Source organism: Labrus mixtus, chromosome 19 (assembly GCF_963584025.1).
Source record: "Labrus mixtus chromosome 19, fLabMix1.1, whole genome shotgun sequence".
NCBI classification, from domain to species: Eukaryota; Metazoa; Chordata; class Actinopteri; order Labriformes; family Labridae; genus Labrus; species Labrus mixtus.
In genome coordinates this window covers 7,372,501-7,387,480 of record NC_083630.1, presented here as the reverse complement: position 1 = coordinate 7,387,480, position 14,980 = coordinate 7,372,501, and the positions used below count along the sequence as shown (strand labels likewise).

The 14,980-nt window shown below is 39.9% G+C and overlaps 1 protein-coding gene across 4 annotated transcripts in view; it reads right to left on the bottom strand.

Moving 5' to 3' along the window:
• Window positions 1-153: 153 nt before the first annotated feature.
• The window catches only part of LOC132993954 (B-cell receptor CD22-like), a 47,861-nt gene continuing 33,034 nt past the window's right edge, over window positions 154-14,980 (bottom strand). The window contains exons 6-9 of one of the 4 annotated variants that reach the window (XM_061063961.1): window positions 13,804-13,879; window positions 11,616-11,712; window positions 11,456-11,492; window positions 154-458 (exon numbers count right to left, since the gene is read on the bottom strand). In XM_061063961.1, the coding sequence (XP_060919944.1) occupies window positions 342-458; window positions 11,456-11,492; window positions 11,616-11,712; window positions 13,804-13,879 (327 nt within the window). In that variant the 3' untranslated portion in view covers window positions 154-341. Of the gene's footprint in view, window positions 459-10,031; window positions 11,117-11,455; window positions 11,493-11,615; window positions 11,713-13,803; window positions 13,880-14,980 lie in introns of those variants that run through there. The other 3 variants (XM_061063958.1, XM_061063959.1, XM_061063963.1) reach the window with 3 other exon arrangements.

The following is a 14,980-nucleotide window of genomic DNA, read 5'->3' as shown; positions in this document are numbered from 1 at the left end:
ATTTTTAACACTAAAGCTACATGGGATTTTCAGACAAGTTCCACTCAGTGCTTCCATCTTCTTTGGTGTAGTGATGAAGAGCGCTGACGTAGTTACACATTCATCCAACGCTTCTGTAAAGCAGACCATCAGTTATTATAATGTGAAGCAGGATCTTCATATAGAGGATGTTAATGAGAGTCTAAGAAGTAATGTGGTGTGCTCTGGTCTTTTTCTCTCTTGTTCACAAAGTCAGTCTAAAACATTTCACTTTTCAGTCAGGACATGAAGAGATGAAAGAAGAAACTCTATCTGCACTCTTCTCTCTGCTTTGTTTCTACAGGAAGTTCAAACTGTACAGATTAAACATCTTTGAATGAAAGTAAGTGAACAAACAGCTCACCTGAAAGAGAGAAGACAGTCAGTAACATGATGGCTGTTACCATGTTCACTGACAGGACTGCAGTAACACCCATCACCTGGAATTAAAAACTAAGTTACTCTTCAAAGTCCTAGTTAAAGAGTTGGATTAACAAAACAGTCATTTTCACTGAAAGAAAATAAAAGCTGCTGAAAACTAAAATGATAAAACATAAATAGCAGTCATAGCTGTTCTTACCAAACAAACCTCCAGGAGCTTAAACAGAGAAAATGTAGAAAAAAGATGATTTTTAAATTTCAGCAGAACTGTAACAAACCAGTCACCTCGCTGTTAAGACACAAAAACCACAAAAGATTTCTTCCTTTCTTCTTGTACAGTGAGAATGAGGAAGTTAGTGTTTGACACATCTTCTGTTTTATTTAAATTTTTTACCTTTTTTGGTAGCATCAACTAAAGATGGACAGTTAAGACGAGGAAGAGAGAGACCGTCATCCACTAAAGGACCCAGGTTAGAACTGAACCTGGTCCACTGAGATAAGGACTCATGCTTTAAATGGTACATGCTCTAACAAACGAGCAACATGGCCCTCAAGCTGTTGTTGTATCTTTGTCTTATCTAGAGGGCCTGTTGGTTTAAAAGGTTTAATGTGAATAAGAATGATCCAGATTTGGTTCTTTCTATGTCGGGTCATGTGATCCAGCTCATTTTTAATCCCTTTTTTAGATCAATCATGGATTTAATCATCCTGATCCAGATACAGACTCTTGGGGATTAACAAATCCAGATCATCAGTCCTCTAAAAGAGACTTCACACTCCATACTTTTCCACAGGGCGCACAAAACTTAAAACAAACTGGAACATGCTCACAGTCACTTTTAATGTCATATTTTGTTTTGACGTTAATGCTATTTGGTGCAACATTTTATGTGAACAACATCACTCATTGTTACAATCTTAATGTGTACCTTATCTACTTTGTCAGTGAAGCAGTACAGCAGGAAAAGAGCCACAGGCCGCCCGCTTGAAGGAGGACTATACTGTCACTAATCTTTTTATTACATATGGAAAACAGATTTGGATTCAAACCCTCAAAACACATAAAACTGGAAAAGTCATTTTTGTATTTTCATCATCTCAAATGTCTCTTTTCATTCATCCTTATTTCTGTTTAGAACATTGAAAGCTTTCCATACAAAGGAAACAACATTGAAGCTAATAAAAAGAAACCAGCACAGTCCTACACAATGTCATGCTCAGACACAAAAACATCAACGTCTTTATCCTCCCTTCTGTGTCAATGAGGAAGTTTGCTTCTGTTGTTTTTTTTTCGTTAAAACTATTTTCTATTTTGCTTTTTTTGGATAGGTGCAGTGTAAGATGGACAGTTAAGTTGAGGTAGAGAGAGAATAACAGTAAAGGGAGCAGAACTGAACCTGGTCCACTCACTGTGATCAGGACTTTAAATGGTACGTGCTCTACCATCTGAGGAACTGGACACCCCAAGCTTTGGCCGTATGTTGAGGTTGTTTATTTTATTGTTTTCATGTTTTAATATGAGTGTATAATTTAGTAGAATATTGAATACAACATACATTAGACTTCTCAGTAAATTTAAGAAAATGTAAATACAACTTCTCCTTTGTACTTACATGTCTTATCACACTTCTTAAACAGCATCATCAGTTCACTTTAAACCATTTCTCTTTAACCAGAGAAGTGGTCATGAACCACACAGTGACAAACACTTTTCACACGGGCGTTTCCTTGCACTTAGAGTGTTCTGGTTTAACTCATTGCAGTCCCCCTCCCTTACTCTCTTGTATGTGTTATTAATTTCTCTCTGTTTCTCCTCTCCTGTGTGTCCTGAGGTGCATGGCTGTGTGATTGCATGTGGGTGTGGTTTTCTGTGCAGGCAATCTCCCTCTCATTACCGGCAGTTACCCGTCTTGTTTTGTATCTGTTACGACGACGTGCTTTAACTGAATCTTTATTTGCAGTCGTGTACTCTGTACATTCTGCTGAAGTCTTACTAGGAAGGTGAACTTCTCACACATACTAAATAGAACAGGCTCCATCTGCATACCCTGCGGACCAATCACAATCAGGCTCAGTCAGCAACCAATAGGAACACATGTTACTAACTTACAACACAACAGTGTTGCTAAGCAACCACAATGATATTCTGAGAATATTACACCCCCCTTTTAGAAAAGATAAACGTAACACATACTTGTAATTACAGTATACATGGCATAATGTGCTGTTAGTGAATAAACCCAAATCAAAATGTTTAGTAAAATCAACTCTGCATCAGAATACATCACAGCATATAACCAATGAACATTTTTTTATTTCTTTAAGGGCAGCGATCTGCCTACACCCTTTTACATTAGTTTATAAGTCCAAAACAGACCTGGGCTTTATCTCTCGTCCGTACCTGGTCTGGTAAGGGACAGTGTGAGGAACTGTTTGAGGGACAGTTTCACTTGTGATCTGTGAGGTGAGTGATGTGGGACTGTGTGGTGTTTGCTGCTCGTTGTCATCAGGTTGTCTGTCTGTGTGTGTGTTGGGTGTTTCTTTTGTGACAAGAAGGTGACGTCTGTTTCTCCTGTACTCTTGTCCTTCAGGTGTGTGTATGTGGTAAGATCTGTTAGTGTCAGCAGGCTGAACGATGACTGCAGGCTTCCAGTATCCTGGATCTTGGAAACGGATGTTTTGTCCTTTGTGCAGCTGTGTCATCTGCTTGGCTGACCTGTCATAATATCGTTTCTGGGTTTGTTGCTGGTGAGCTCTCCTGGTATGAGCACTTTGTTGGCTGACGACCTTGGGCTGAAGCTGCTTGTGGGTGTTGGGTAGGATGGAGCGTAAGCGACGACTCATAAGTAGCTGAGCTGATGATCAGAATTTATCAACCGGTGTGTTGCGGTACTCTGGGAGACTCAGACAGGCAGCCATGTGATCAGCTTTGGCTTTTTTCAGGAGTGACTTGGCAATTTGCACAGATTTTTCTGCAAGACCATTGCTCTGGGGATAGTATGGACTTGTGGTGATATGGTTAAACTCCCATGTTTTTGCAAAGGTTTCAAATTCTTTACACTTGTACTGGGGGCCACTATCTGATACAACAGTCTCTGGTATGCCGTGTCTGGCAAAAGCTGATTTCAGTTTGTGAATGACAGCAGAGGATGTTGTGCTGTGTAGCTTGTCAAGTTCAAAGTACCTACTGTAATAGTCTGTTGTGACCAGAGGTGTAAAGAGTACTAATATACTTAAGATATACTTAAGTACAAGTAAAAGTACCAGTTTAAAAATGTACTCAAGTAAAAGTAAAAAGTAACTTGTTTAAAATGTACTTTTTTTTAACAACTCGTCTCTCGTGTGTAGTGAAAAAGGACGAGAGGATATTAATCTCAAAGTTTTTTTTAATTAAAGGCAAAGTTTATCTTTTCAGATAATGTGATGGCTTCAAACAAAATCAATTAGGTAAGCCATTGCTGAGCGGGTTTAACACGCTATCAAATAAAAACAAAAGGCAGCCGCGGATCCAAAGTCAACTTATAAGCTACATTTATTAATAGAAAACTTTTCAGCAAAAACTAAACTTTACAAAATAAAATAAACAAATCACATCGCTATATCACGTATATCCTAAGCGGCCCTTTGCAGTCAAAAAACTGTTCCGCTTCCCCACTCTCACCTTCACCCCATGTGTCCTTAATCAACTTAAATTACACTGCCGATACGCCGCGGCTCCGCCCCAAAGAGGGAGAAATAATGCACAAATACCCCCAAATCAGTTAACAAAATGTAAAACCAAAATAAGCCAGTATAAACAACAATAAAAACCAATAATTCTAAATTCATTAATGTTTGGCTCTTTTCGATTTTTTAACTGTAAATAATTCACATGGCCATTTGGCCACAACAGATAAACATTTTCTTTTCTACCCCATTGACAAAAACAAAATATAAATAATGGATACATATTCAAGGCTTATATGTTCAAATAATCAGCTGTTTTATGAAGGGAAATGTTTATTTACTATTTAAGAAAATACTAAAGGGGTCTTTGTCTCAGTCATAAACAGTGTAGAGTATTTTAGTGTTTTTAGTTTTGTTATTCTTAGTCTCAAATGCAGCCTTAAAGGCTGATGTAGCTGCAACTAAACCTGAGATGAAAGATAATCCATTTATTGTTCTAAAAGGAGCCTGTATGAGATTATATTAGATGTTTTAGTCACTGTTTGTTTACCTATTAGCAGACTACTGAAGCTTCTAACTGAGTCTGTTTGGTTTGAAGTATTTATTTTCACGCATCTGAGATGTGTTAAGATACAGCAGCTTACAACACCCAACTTCCTCTTACGTGTGCTTCAAAATAAAAGCACATCACAGAGATGGTAATAGGGGACTTTTATTGTGAAAAACTTTCCGGAATTAAATGTGTTTATTGCTCGGAGCTGCAGCAGAGCTGCAGCGGCGATTGTAGTCGCAAAGGCTGTAGTGAGAAAGAGCACTCAGCCAACTTTTAGTTTATAAACACCTTCAGCAGGTAGACCCACAGAAGTGGAGGTGCTTATCCGTGCTGCACTAGCTGAAGTGGCACCGAGCAAAGAAAAGGGTCTCTCTCTCTCTCTGTCTCTCACACTCTATCTCTCTGTCTGTCTGTCTCTCTCTCTCTCTCTCTCTGTCTCTCACTCTCTCTCTGTCTCTCACTCTCTCTGTCTCTCTCTCTGTCTGTCTCTCTCTCTGTCTCTCACTCTCTCTCACTCTCTCTGTCTCTCTCTCTCTCTCTCTCTCTCTCTGTCTGTCGTCGCTCCGGTGCGATGAAGGAAAATCATTCATAGCAGGCCTATTTTTTTTTACTCAGTAACGGATGCGATTTAAAATGTAGCGAATTACAAAACTTAACAGAAAACCTACGTAAGTAAAAGTAAAAGTACAGATTTTAAAAACGACTTAAAAAGTAGTAAGTACAGCAAAAAACTACTCAATTACAGTAACGCGAGTAAATGTAATGTTACTTGTAAATGTTAAATGTAGTTACTTTACATCTCTGGTTGTGACTATGTAGTTCTCATTGTTCCAGGTGAACACATATATAACAATTGTTTGCCATGGCCTATCAGGGATCTTGTGGTTTACAAGGGGCTCTTTAGTGTTTGAGGGTCTGTGCTCGAGACAGGTGGGGCACTCTCCAACCATTTCCTCAACCTGCTTGTTCATCCCGGGCCAAAACAGGATATCCAGGCTCTCTGATTACATTTTTCTCTGCCCAAGTGAGAGGCATGTATTCGAGACAACATCTTTGTGCGTAGTGAGGCAGGGATGAGGATTTTCTCACCTTTGAAGATGATGTCGTTCATCAGAGACAGCTCATCACGATGATTTCAGTACTCTGTGATGCTTACAGTGCATTGTCTCCTCTCATCTGGCCATCCATTTTGATCGTATTTGTTAGAAGCTGTGTGTCTTTTTCAGTCTCTGCTCTGATTTCTTGTAGCCTGGTGTCGCTAATAGGTAAGTTACTGTACACTGTGTGCAGCTGCATGTCCATACCTTCTCTGAGGGTGTCGTCGTGGTCAGACAGTGACTTCCTGGAGAGGGTATCTGCAACAAGAATGTCTTTGCCTGGTCTGTGGATGATGGTGAAATCATATCTCTGAAGTTGAAGTATCATCCTCTGTAACCGTGGAGGCGCTGCTGCCAGTGGCTTTCGCATGATGGACTCAAGTGGTTTGTGGTCACTTTCCATGATGACGTGACTGCCATAGACATATTGGTGGAAATGTTTACATCCAAACAAAATGGCGTACAGCTCTTTTTCAATCTGAGCATAGTTGACTTCGCTGTCCGATAATGATTTAGATGCATAGCCAATAGGCTTTCCTTCTTGCAGTAGGACTGCACCTAGTCCATACTACGAGGCGTCAACTTGCAACCTGAGCTCTTTGCTTGGGTCAAAGTAGGCTAGCATCGGACCTGGTTCACCTGTGACTAGCTCAGGGGTGGGCAAACTTTTTGACTCGCGGGCCACAATGGGTTCTAAAATTTGACAGAGGGGCCGGGCCAGGAACAGATGGATGGAGTGTTTGTGTGAACTAACATAAATGACATGTAAAAGCCATTACATGAAAGGATTTGGCCTTTAACAGGTAGCAAAGCATGAATATGCAAGGCTCATTGTACAAATTGATTTCCAAATGCATTCATTTAATTACACTCATTCATGTGTGAAAATATATCCACAGCAAATGCAAAGTCACAAAGCCAGTTCTTGTCGCTTAGCTCAGGAAATTTGTCGGATTTCCCCATTAACTCCAAAAATGCGCTGATCTCCTCTTTCAGCTCCCACACTCGTTGAAACACTTTGCCCAAACTTAACCAGCGGACACGAGAGTGGTACAGTAAGTCCTGATGGTCCGCATCAGTTTCCTCCAGGAACATAATAAACTGACAATGCTGAAGTCCCCTTGCTTGTATAAAGTTAACAAGTTTTACAACTGGATTCACGATATGATTAAGCTGCAATACAGACTTACACAGATTCCTGATGGATGATGCAGTGAAGGAAAATAACATCCTGGTTTCATTTTATCCTGGATTCTTTTCAGCAGCCCAACATGTTTTCCAGTTAAATTTGGCGATCCATCCGTTGTGACATTGGCAAGTTTACTCCAAGGTAGCTTCATTCTCTCGATGACAGCAGACACCTGGTTATACAAGTCCTCTCCTCGCGTTTTTCCTTTCAGGGACTCCATGGTCAAAAACTCCTCCGTTATCTCAAAACTGTCATTAATCCCTCGGATACAAATGAGGAGCTGAGCAGTGTCTTTTACGTCATTACTTTCATCCAGCACTAGTGAATATAACTTAAAGGACTCAGCCTTTTTGTGTAATTCGCTTGCTATATCTTCGTCAATCAGTTCCACACGGCGAGTCACAGTCCTGCGTGATGAACAAATTTTTTCAAACTGGCCTTGGCTCTCCGGACACAAGAGACCTGCTGTCTCTACCATGCATTCTTTTAAAAACTTGCCTTCGGAGAAAGGCTTGCTAGCCTTTGCTAATTTGAATGCCAGCAAAAAACTTGCCTTGGTAGTTGACTCTTGAATCGCAGTTTGTTGGTGAAAAAAATGTTGCTGAGTCTGTAAATTATCCTTCAACCTCTGAGCCGTAGCCGCCCGTTCTTGCGGGGACTGCTTGCTAGCGTAGTTAGCATGCTTCGTAGCAAAGTGACGGCTGATATTGTACTCTTTGAAAAATGCGACAGTTTCTTGGCATATCAGGCATACAGCCTTTGATCGGACTTCAGTGAAAAAATATTTTGTTGTCCACTCCATATTAAACACTCGGCATTCACTGTCCACTTTTCTTTTCTTTGGTCCGCTCATTTTTACAGAAGGGCTCATACGGGTTCATAGGGCAAAGCGAAAAAGTGAAGAAGGGCGTAATACACCACACTCTGAAGTGCGCCATCTATTGGGGAAACGCGGGCATTACAGGGGAAAACAAACAAGGTTTAATTATAATAAAATTTTATTTAATAATAATATAATTTGGACAAGTTCGGCGGGCCGGATTAAAAAGCCCAACGGGCCGTATATGGCCTGCGGGCCGTAGTTTGCCCACGCCTGGACTAGCTCCTTCATTTTCCTGAATGATTCGTTGTGTTATGTATCTCAAACAAACTCACTTGACTCCTTTAAAAGGTGTCGCATGAGGGCATTGATGTCTGAGAGCATGGGGGCAAACTTTGACAAGTAATTAGCCAAGAAATCTGTATCGTCCAAAAACAGTGTTGAAGGTGGTCAACTTGGATGATTCCTCTGTGAGCTTGAAAGCCCAGTAGCCTGACCTGGCATCCATGACACTGATAAACTTCAAAATGTTTAACGCCAAAATAAGTGCTAGAGCCTCTTTCTCTATTCGCTGATGACGGTTAGATTTTTTTGAATAATAGGAGACCAGGTGTTAAACTCCATCGTGTCCATCCTGAAGGAGGACAGCACCCGCTCCTACCGTCACTCGTGTCAACCGCAACTTTGAAAGGGCGATCAAACACAGGCGCAGCTAAAACCGGAGCATGAGTCATTAAGGCCTTTACGCAGTCAAACGCGCCCTGACAACTATCAGACCACTTGAAACGTTTCTTGGGACTCAACAGGTCGGTGAGCAGAGCCGCAACAGCAGAGAAGTTGTTACAGAAGCTACGATAATACCCTGCCATCCCCCAAAAAACGGCGGAGCTCAAGTCGCGAAGAAGGAGCAGGGAATGACAGGATAGCCTCTACTTTAGAGTGCACCGGCTGGACTTGCCCCTGACTGACGATTTTTCCCAGAAATGTAACAGTACCCTGGCCAAATTCACATTTTGCTAAATTTAGTGTGAGATTAGCTTCACGCAGCCTGTCAAACACCGTCTGCAGTTGTTGTATATGTTCGTCCCAGGTGCTCGAGTACACCACAATGTCGTCATGGTACGCCTCACATCCCCCACACCTGAGAGCACTGTATTAACCAGGCGCTGAAAGGTTGCAGGCGCATTTCGCACACCGAACGACATCATCGTATACTGCAAAAAAGAGTCAGGCGTAACAAACGCAGAAATTTCCTTTGCTCGAGGAGTTAACAGCACCTGCCAGTAGCCTTTTAGTAGATCGAGTTTTGTTACAAAGTTAGCACGACCGACATGGTCAACACAATCCTCAACTCGAGGCAGACGATAACAATCCGGTTTAGTGACTCCGTTCACTTTCCAGAAATCCGTACAGAAACGATCAGAGCCGTCAGATTTACCCGCAAGGAGGCACGGCGAACTCCACGAACTACAGCTGGGACTCCAGCATGTAGTCAACCTGATTCTGTAGACGGAGACGTTTGTCAGGGTTGACTCTGTAAGCGTGTTGTTTTTTGGGGGTTGAATCCCCCACATCAATGTCGTGCTCTAACACATGAGTTTGAGTCAGAACATCAGAAAACAAGGAATTATGAGATTTTATTAAATTAAGCACATTCTCACGTTGGACCTGATTTAAATACGGAAAACAAGCATCAAGTTTGGACAACATCTCAGATGGACAGCTCCGGTGCCGCTTTGACCCGATCGATAAGTTCAGCACTGGACTGCGCCAAAACTCCTTTTCTCACTTCACCGAGGGGGAGTAAAGGAGCCGCATGTCTCTCAATGTAGGGCTTTAACATGTTAATGTGACATAATCTATTACGTCGCCTGCGTTGTTGAGTGGCTACTGTGTAATCCCGGTCATTAATTTTGTCCTTTATTACATAGGGGCCGCTGTAACGAGCCTGCAGAGCAGAACTGAGAATGGGCAACAACATTAGTACTTTGTCACCTGGGCCGAAACTTCTGTTTTTCAGAACATTCAGATATAGAAAGTTAAACATCAGGGCCCATATTCACAAACATTCTGAGAATCCTCTCAGAGACCTCCTAACTTCACTTCAATCACAATCCTACAGAGGATTATTTTTTCAGAAGCTGTGATTGGTTGATCCAAATAATGGAGAGAAGTGCTCTCTAGTGATAATGGACATAGACAGACAGTGAAATCCATAGGGCCCTATCATAGAATCGAGTCAGACATTATGTAAATATGAACACTATGAAATTAACACGTGTGATAATTATTCAAATGGACACATGATGAGAGTTATATCAGCATTTATTAGATATTGGATTTACCTGTGGAGGTAAACAGGAACTCAACATGCATGTCTCACTTTGCACTGACAAAAGTCTAAGATGGACTCTTAAGGGCTAAGACACTTTGTGAATGAGTTTAATTATTACAATGATCTAGTCTTAACTTTAAGGGGAAATTCTTAGAAGTTGTCACTAGGAGCAACTTTTAGTATTTAGGAGGCTTCATGAATAAGGCCACAGCATTACATTAAAACATATCTCCTTATACATTTAAGTGGGAAAGTAGAGAACAGACTACTTTCCTCTTCCTGCATACTAGCAAGCTTTTCATGACGTAAATCACACATAATACAGATGATTAACTAATAAAGATCATAGAAGGAGCCTATAAAACAGCAATAGTACATTAAGTTAATTCATTTATTACAGAACACCCTCACTCTCAGGTCTTCTTCTTCCATTCAACTCACTGCACCACCCGCCCGCCTGTCCACCATGGGGTCCAGGGTCTTCAGCGTCTCTGCCCCCCCGCCTCTGGAACTCCCTCCCTCCACACATCCGTAATATTGACTCTCTCTCTATTTTTAAATCTCATCTCAAAACACATCTTATAAAATGGGCATTTTCTGTCTGATCATTTTCCATCCTATCTCACAAAGATTTCATACTCTGTAAATTTGTCTTTTTAATGTTAATTTGATCGATGTATTGTTACTCTGTTGTTTTTATCTCTGCTTTGTAAGGTGACATGGAGTGCTTTGAAATTAAATGTATTATTATTATAAAAGAAGCTAATATAAAAAATAATTTAAAAAACAATACCATAGACCAGCACAGTGCTTCACAGTGTAATGATCTGGCTGCAGTACATTACAGTATTTTTATGTTATCTGCCTTTGAACAAAAACATCCTTCCTGTCGTATCCCATCCTTTGTTCATCACTAACCTGCTGCAAAGAAAAAACATTTAATACAGAAAAGAGAAATAGAGATATTGCATTTAAGATGAACATGAAGTCATCCTCTTCTCCTTCATGAAGCTTGAATCATAACCACTCTGTTGACATAGTCTGCTTCTTCTGCGTCCTGTTTGAATGAAACAACACAGAGAGAGCGGTGTCAGTGCTGTGTGGTGACTTTGATGCAGCTACAAGAGACAAACCAGCAACACTTGGAGTTTATCTCTGCAAATCAAAGTCAGTATAAGTTTTCCTGAAACACTTTTCACTGTTACCATCTGGTCTCCTGTCGCTGCTGTTGGACCTGAATATCTGAACATCATTTTCTCTGGATCAATTATTTTATGTGACTGTGTTGATCGAATCTTCAAAGAAAGCTACTCAGATAACTTCCCTCTTTTATAACACGTGCTTCAATCTCATTTTGTAGAAAGAATGATGAACCTGTCCTCATCTAGTAACTCACCTTCACCTGTTTGTTGAAGCATCTTGACTTTAACCAGCTGAAAGAAAAAGAGATCAGATAAAAGAAATAAGAATCAAACACTTACACTGTAAAAATAAAAATGCAATTAGATGAATAACATAAGCCACAAATCTTAATTTCTTAAGACAGTTTGTCTCACCACTCAAAGATGATGACTGAACTGCAGAGCAGCACGATTCCCAGGATCTTCAATGTAATGTGGACATCAACCCCAAACAGATCGGAAATCAGATTTTCTGGAACAAGACATCATGATCACCTGCTACTAGATGGAAAAAGCTTTTCATGGCTGTAAGATATCCTGCACTTTAATTTAATATTGTAACCTCTAATGTGAACGTCTTTGTTTCATTTATTTATGTAGCATTATTACACATGAATTCAGTAAGAATTGTTTTTCAGTGAAAACAAACAAATAACCCGACAGATCGAAAAGGAGAGCATGTTGGATACAAATGTGATGATTCAGTTCTAAATTTACCTGCAACCCTCAAATGGATCAGTGGTGATGTCTGATTACTGAGATCATTCATGGCCACACAGTAATAAACTCCTCCCTCTGTGACATTAAAGCTGTAAAACTCTCCTTCAGATACGATCATGGGTCCATCTCTGCTGATCTTGAACCAGGTGAAGCTGCTGACAGGAGGATTGGCTCTGCTGGAGCAGGTCAGGTTCACATGAATACCTGCTGACACCAAACCTGATGGACTGATGGACGCTGAGGTGTTTTTAGGAGAATCTGAGGAAAATGTTAGATAATTGTATTTCATTAAAAACAGCAAACATCTTTAAAATCATGACATTCTGACAGGATCCAATAACAATCTCTGGTTGTCTCACATGAAACTCTGAGAGTCTGTGTCTCCTCTGCTGTCTTGACTTCTTTTCCTTCATTCACAGGATATGTGGCAGAACAGGTGATGTTGTATCCATCATGTTTGTCCGTCAGAGTGATCTTCTCCTGGATTTTAGTCGTGAAGGTTTTATCTGAGTTTTCCTCCATGTTGTTGAGAGAGTCTTGTTTGAGAGTCCAGGTGAGTTTAGGAGGGGAGAGTGGACAGGGAGTGGAAGCTGAGCAGGTTATAGTGACAGACTCCTTCTCCTTCAGATCTCCTGAGATGATTAGTTTGGGACTCGGAGGAGAATCTGGGTGTTCAAATCAAACAAAGATTACTTTAACCAATAGACTAGCTGACAGTGACTGTCCTTTCTAAAATGATTTTCTACTATATTCTTCCCAAACTTCCAGCCACCGCCTGTCATCATTACCACGTTAATATTCTGTCATGGAAACTTCATGGAGAAGGTTTGTAATGTCATATATAAAAATGTGTGTGTACTTTGTAAGAACGGTAGGATACTTATAAGAAAATGGTAATACTGATCATTTTATATCATGATACCTATATCATTAATAAATAGATTTTTCCCCGAAAGAAATACTTTTAATTAACAATTTGATGATGTTAAGGCAAAAGCTGACAGCACTGTAATTAAAAACTTGAAATTAAAATGTTTTTCTCCTTCTTAGTGTGTCAAGATTGGACCCTTCAATCTCAACCAGTAAAAAGAGTCTCAGTATTTAATCAGAGTTCAACTCGTGCTATGACAATGATTTATTGTTTCTTAATAAAACCTTTATAGTCTGATTAAAAGAAAATGAAACTCTCTTACCTTTGATTGTTATGTGAAGAGGATCACAACGAGCACTTGCCCTGAAAGGCCAGTTCATGATTCTGAAGTAGTATACGCCTTCATATGTCGTCTTCATGTTGTAAATCAGAGTGGTGCAGTTTTTCATTCTCAAGTTTCCAGTTATGTTCATTTGAAATTTGTTCACTGCGCGACGACTGTTAAAAACCACATTGTTTGGATAGGTCTCTCTGTCTTCTTCTTTAAACCATATTCCAAATGTTTCTCTTGTGTTGTCAAACTCTCTTTCATTTTTAACACTAAAGCTACATGGGATTTTCAGACAAGTTCCACTCAGTGCTTCCATCTTCTTTGGTGTAGTGATGAAGAGCGCTGACGTAGTTACACATTCATCCAACGCTTCTGTAAAGCAGACCATCAGTTATTATAATGTGAAGCAGGATCTTCATATAGAGGATGTTAATGAGAGTCTAAGAAGTAATGTGGTGTGCTCTGGTCTTTTTCTCTCTTGTTCACAAAGTCAGTCTAAAACATTTCACTTTTCAGTCAGGACATGAAGAGATGAAAGAAGAAACTCTATCTGCACTCTTCTCTCTGCTTTGTTTCTACAGGAAGTTCAAACTGTACAGATTAAACATCTTTGAATGAAAGTAAGTGAACAAACAGCTCACCTGAAAGAGAGAAGACAGTCAGTAACATGATGGCTGTTACCATGTTCACTGACAGGACTGCAGTAACACCCATCACCTGGAATTAAAAACTAAGTTACTCTTCAAAGTCCTAGTTAAAGAGTTGGATTAACAAAACAGTCATTTTCACTGAAAGAAAATAAAAGCTGCTGAAAACTAAAATGATAAAACATAAATAGCAGTCATAGCTGTTCTTACCAAACAAACCTCCAGGAGCTTAAACAGAGAAAATGTAGAAAAAAGATGATTTTTAAATTTCAGCAGAACTGTAACAAACCAGTCACCTCGCTGTTAAGACACAAAAACCCCAAAAGATTTCTTCCTTTCTTCTTGTACCGTGAGAATGAGGAAGTTAGTGTTTGACACATCTTCTGTTTTATTTAAATTTTTTACCTTTTTTGGTAGCATCAACTAAAGATGGACAGTTAAGACGAGGAAGAGCGAGACCGTCATCCACTAAAGGACCCAGGTTAGAACTGAACCTGGTCCACTGAGATAAGGACTCATGCTTTAAATGGTACATGCTCTAACAAACGAGCAACATGGCCCTCAAGCTGTTGTTGTATCTTTGTCTTATCTAGAGGGCCTGTTGGTTTAAAAGGTTTAATGTGAATAAGAATGATCCAGATTTGGTTCTTTCTATGTCGGGTCATGTGATCCAGCTCATTTTTAATCCCTTTTTTAGATCAATCATGGATTTAATCATCCTGATCCAGATACAGACTCTTGGGGATTAACAAATCCAGATCATCAGTCCTCTAAAAGAGACTTCACACTCCATACTTTTCCACAGGGCGCACAAAACTTAAAACAAACTGGAACATGCTCACAGTCACTTTTAATGTCATGTTTTGTTTTGATGTTAATGCTATTTGGTGCAACATTTTATGTGAACAACATCACTCATTGTTACAATCTTAATGTGTACCTTATCTACTTTGTCAGTGAAGCAGTACAGCAGGAAAAGAGCCACAGGCCGCCCGCTTGAAGGAGGACTATACTGTCACTAATCTTTTTATTACATATGGAAAACAGATTTGGATTCAAACCCTCAAAACACATAAAACTGGAAAAGTCATTTTTGTATTTTCATCATCTCAAATGTCTCTTTTCATTCATCCTTATTTCTGTTTAGAACATTGAAAGCTTTCCATACAAA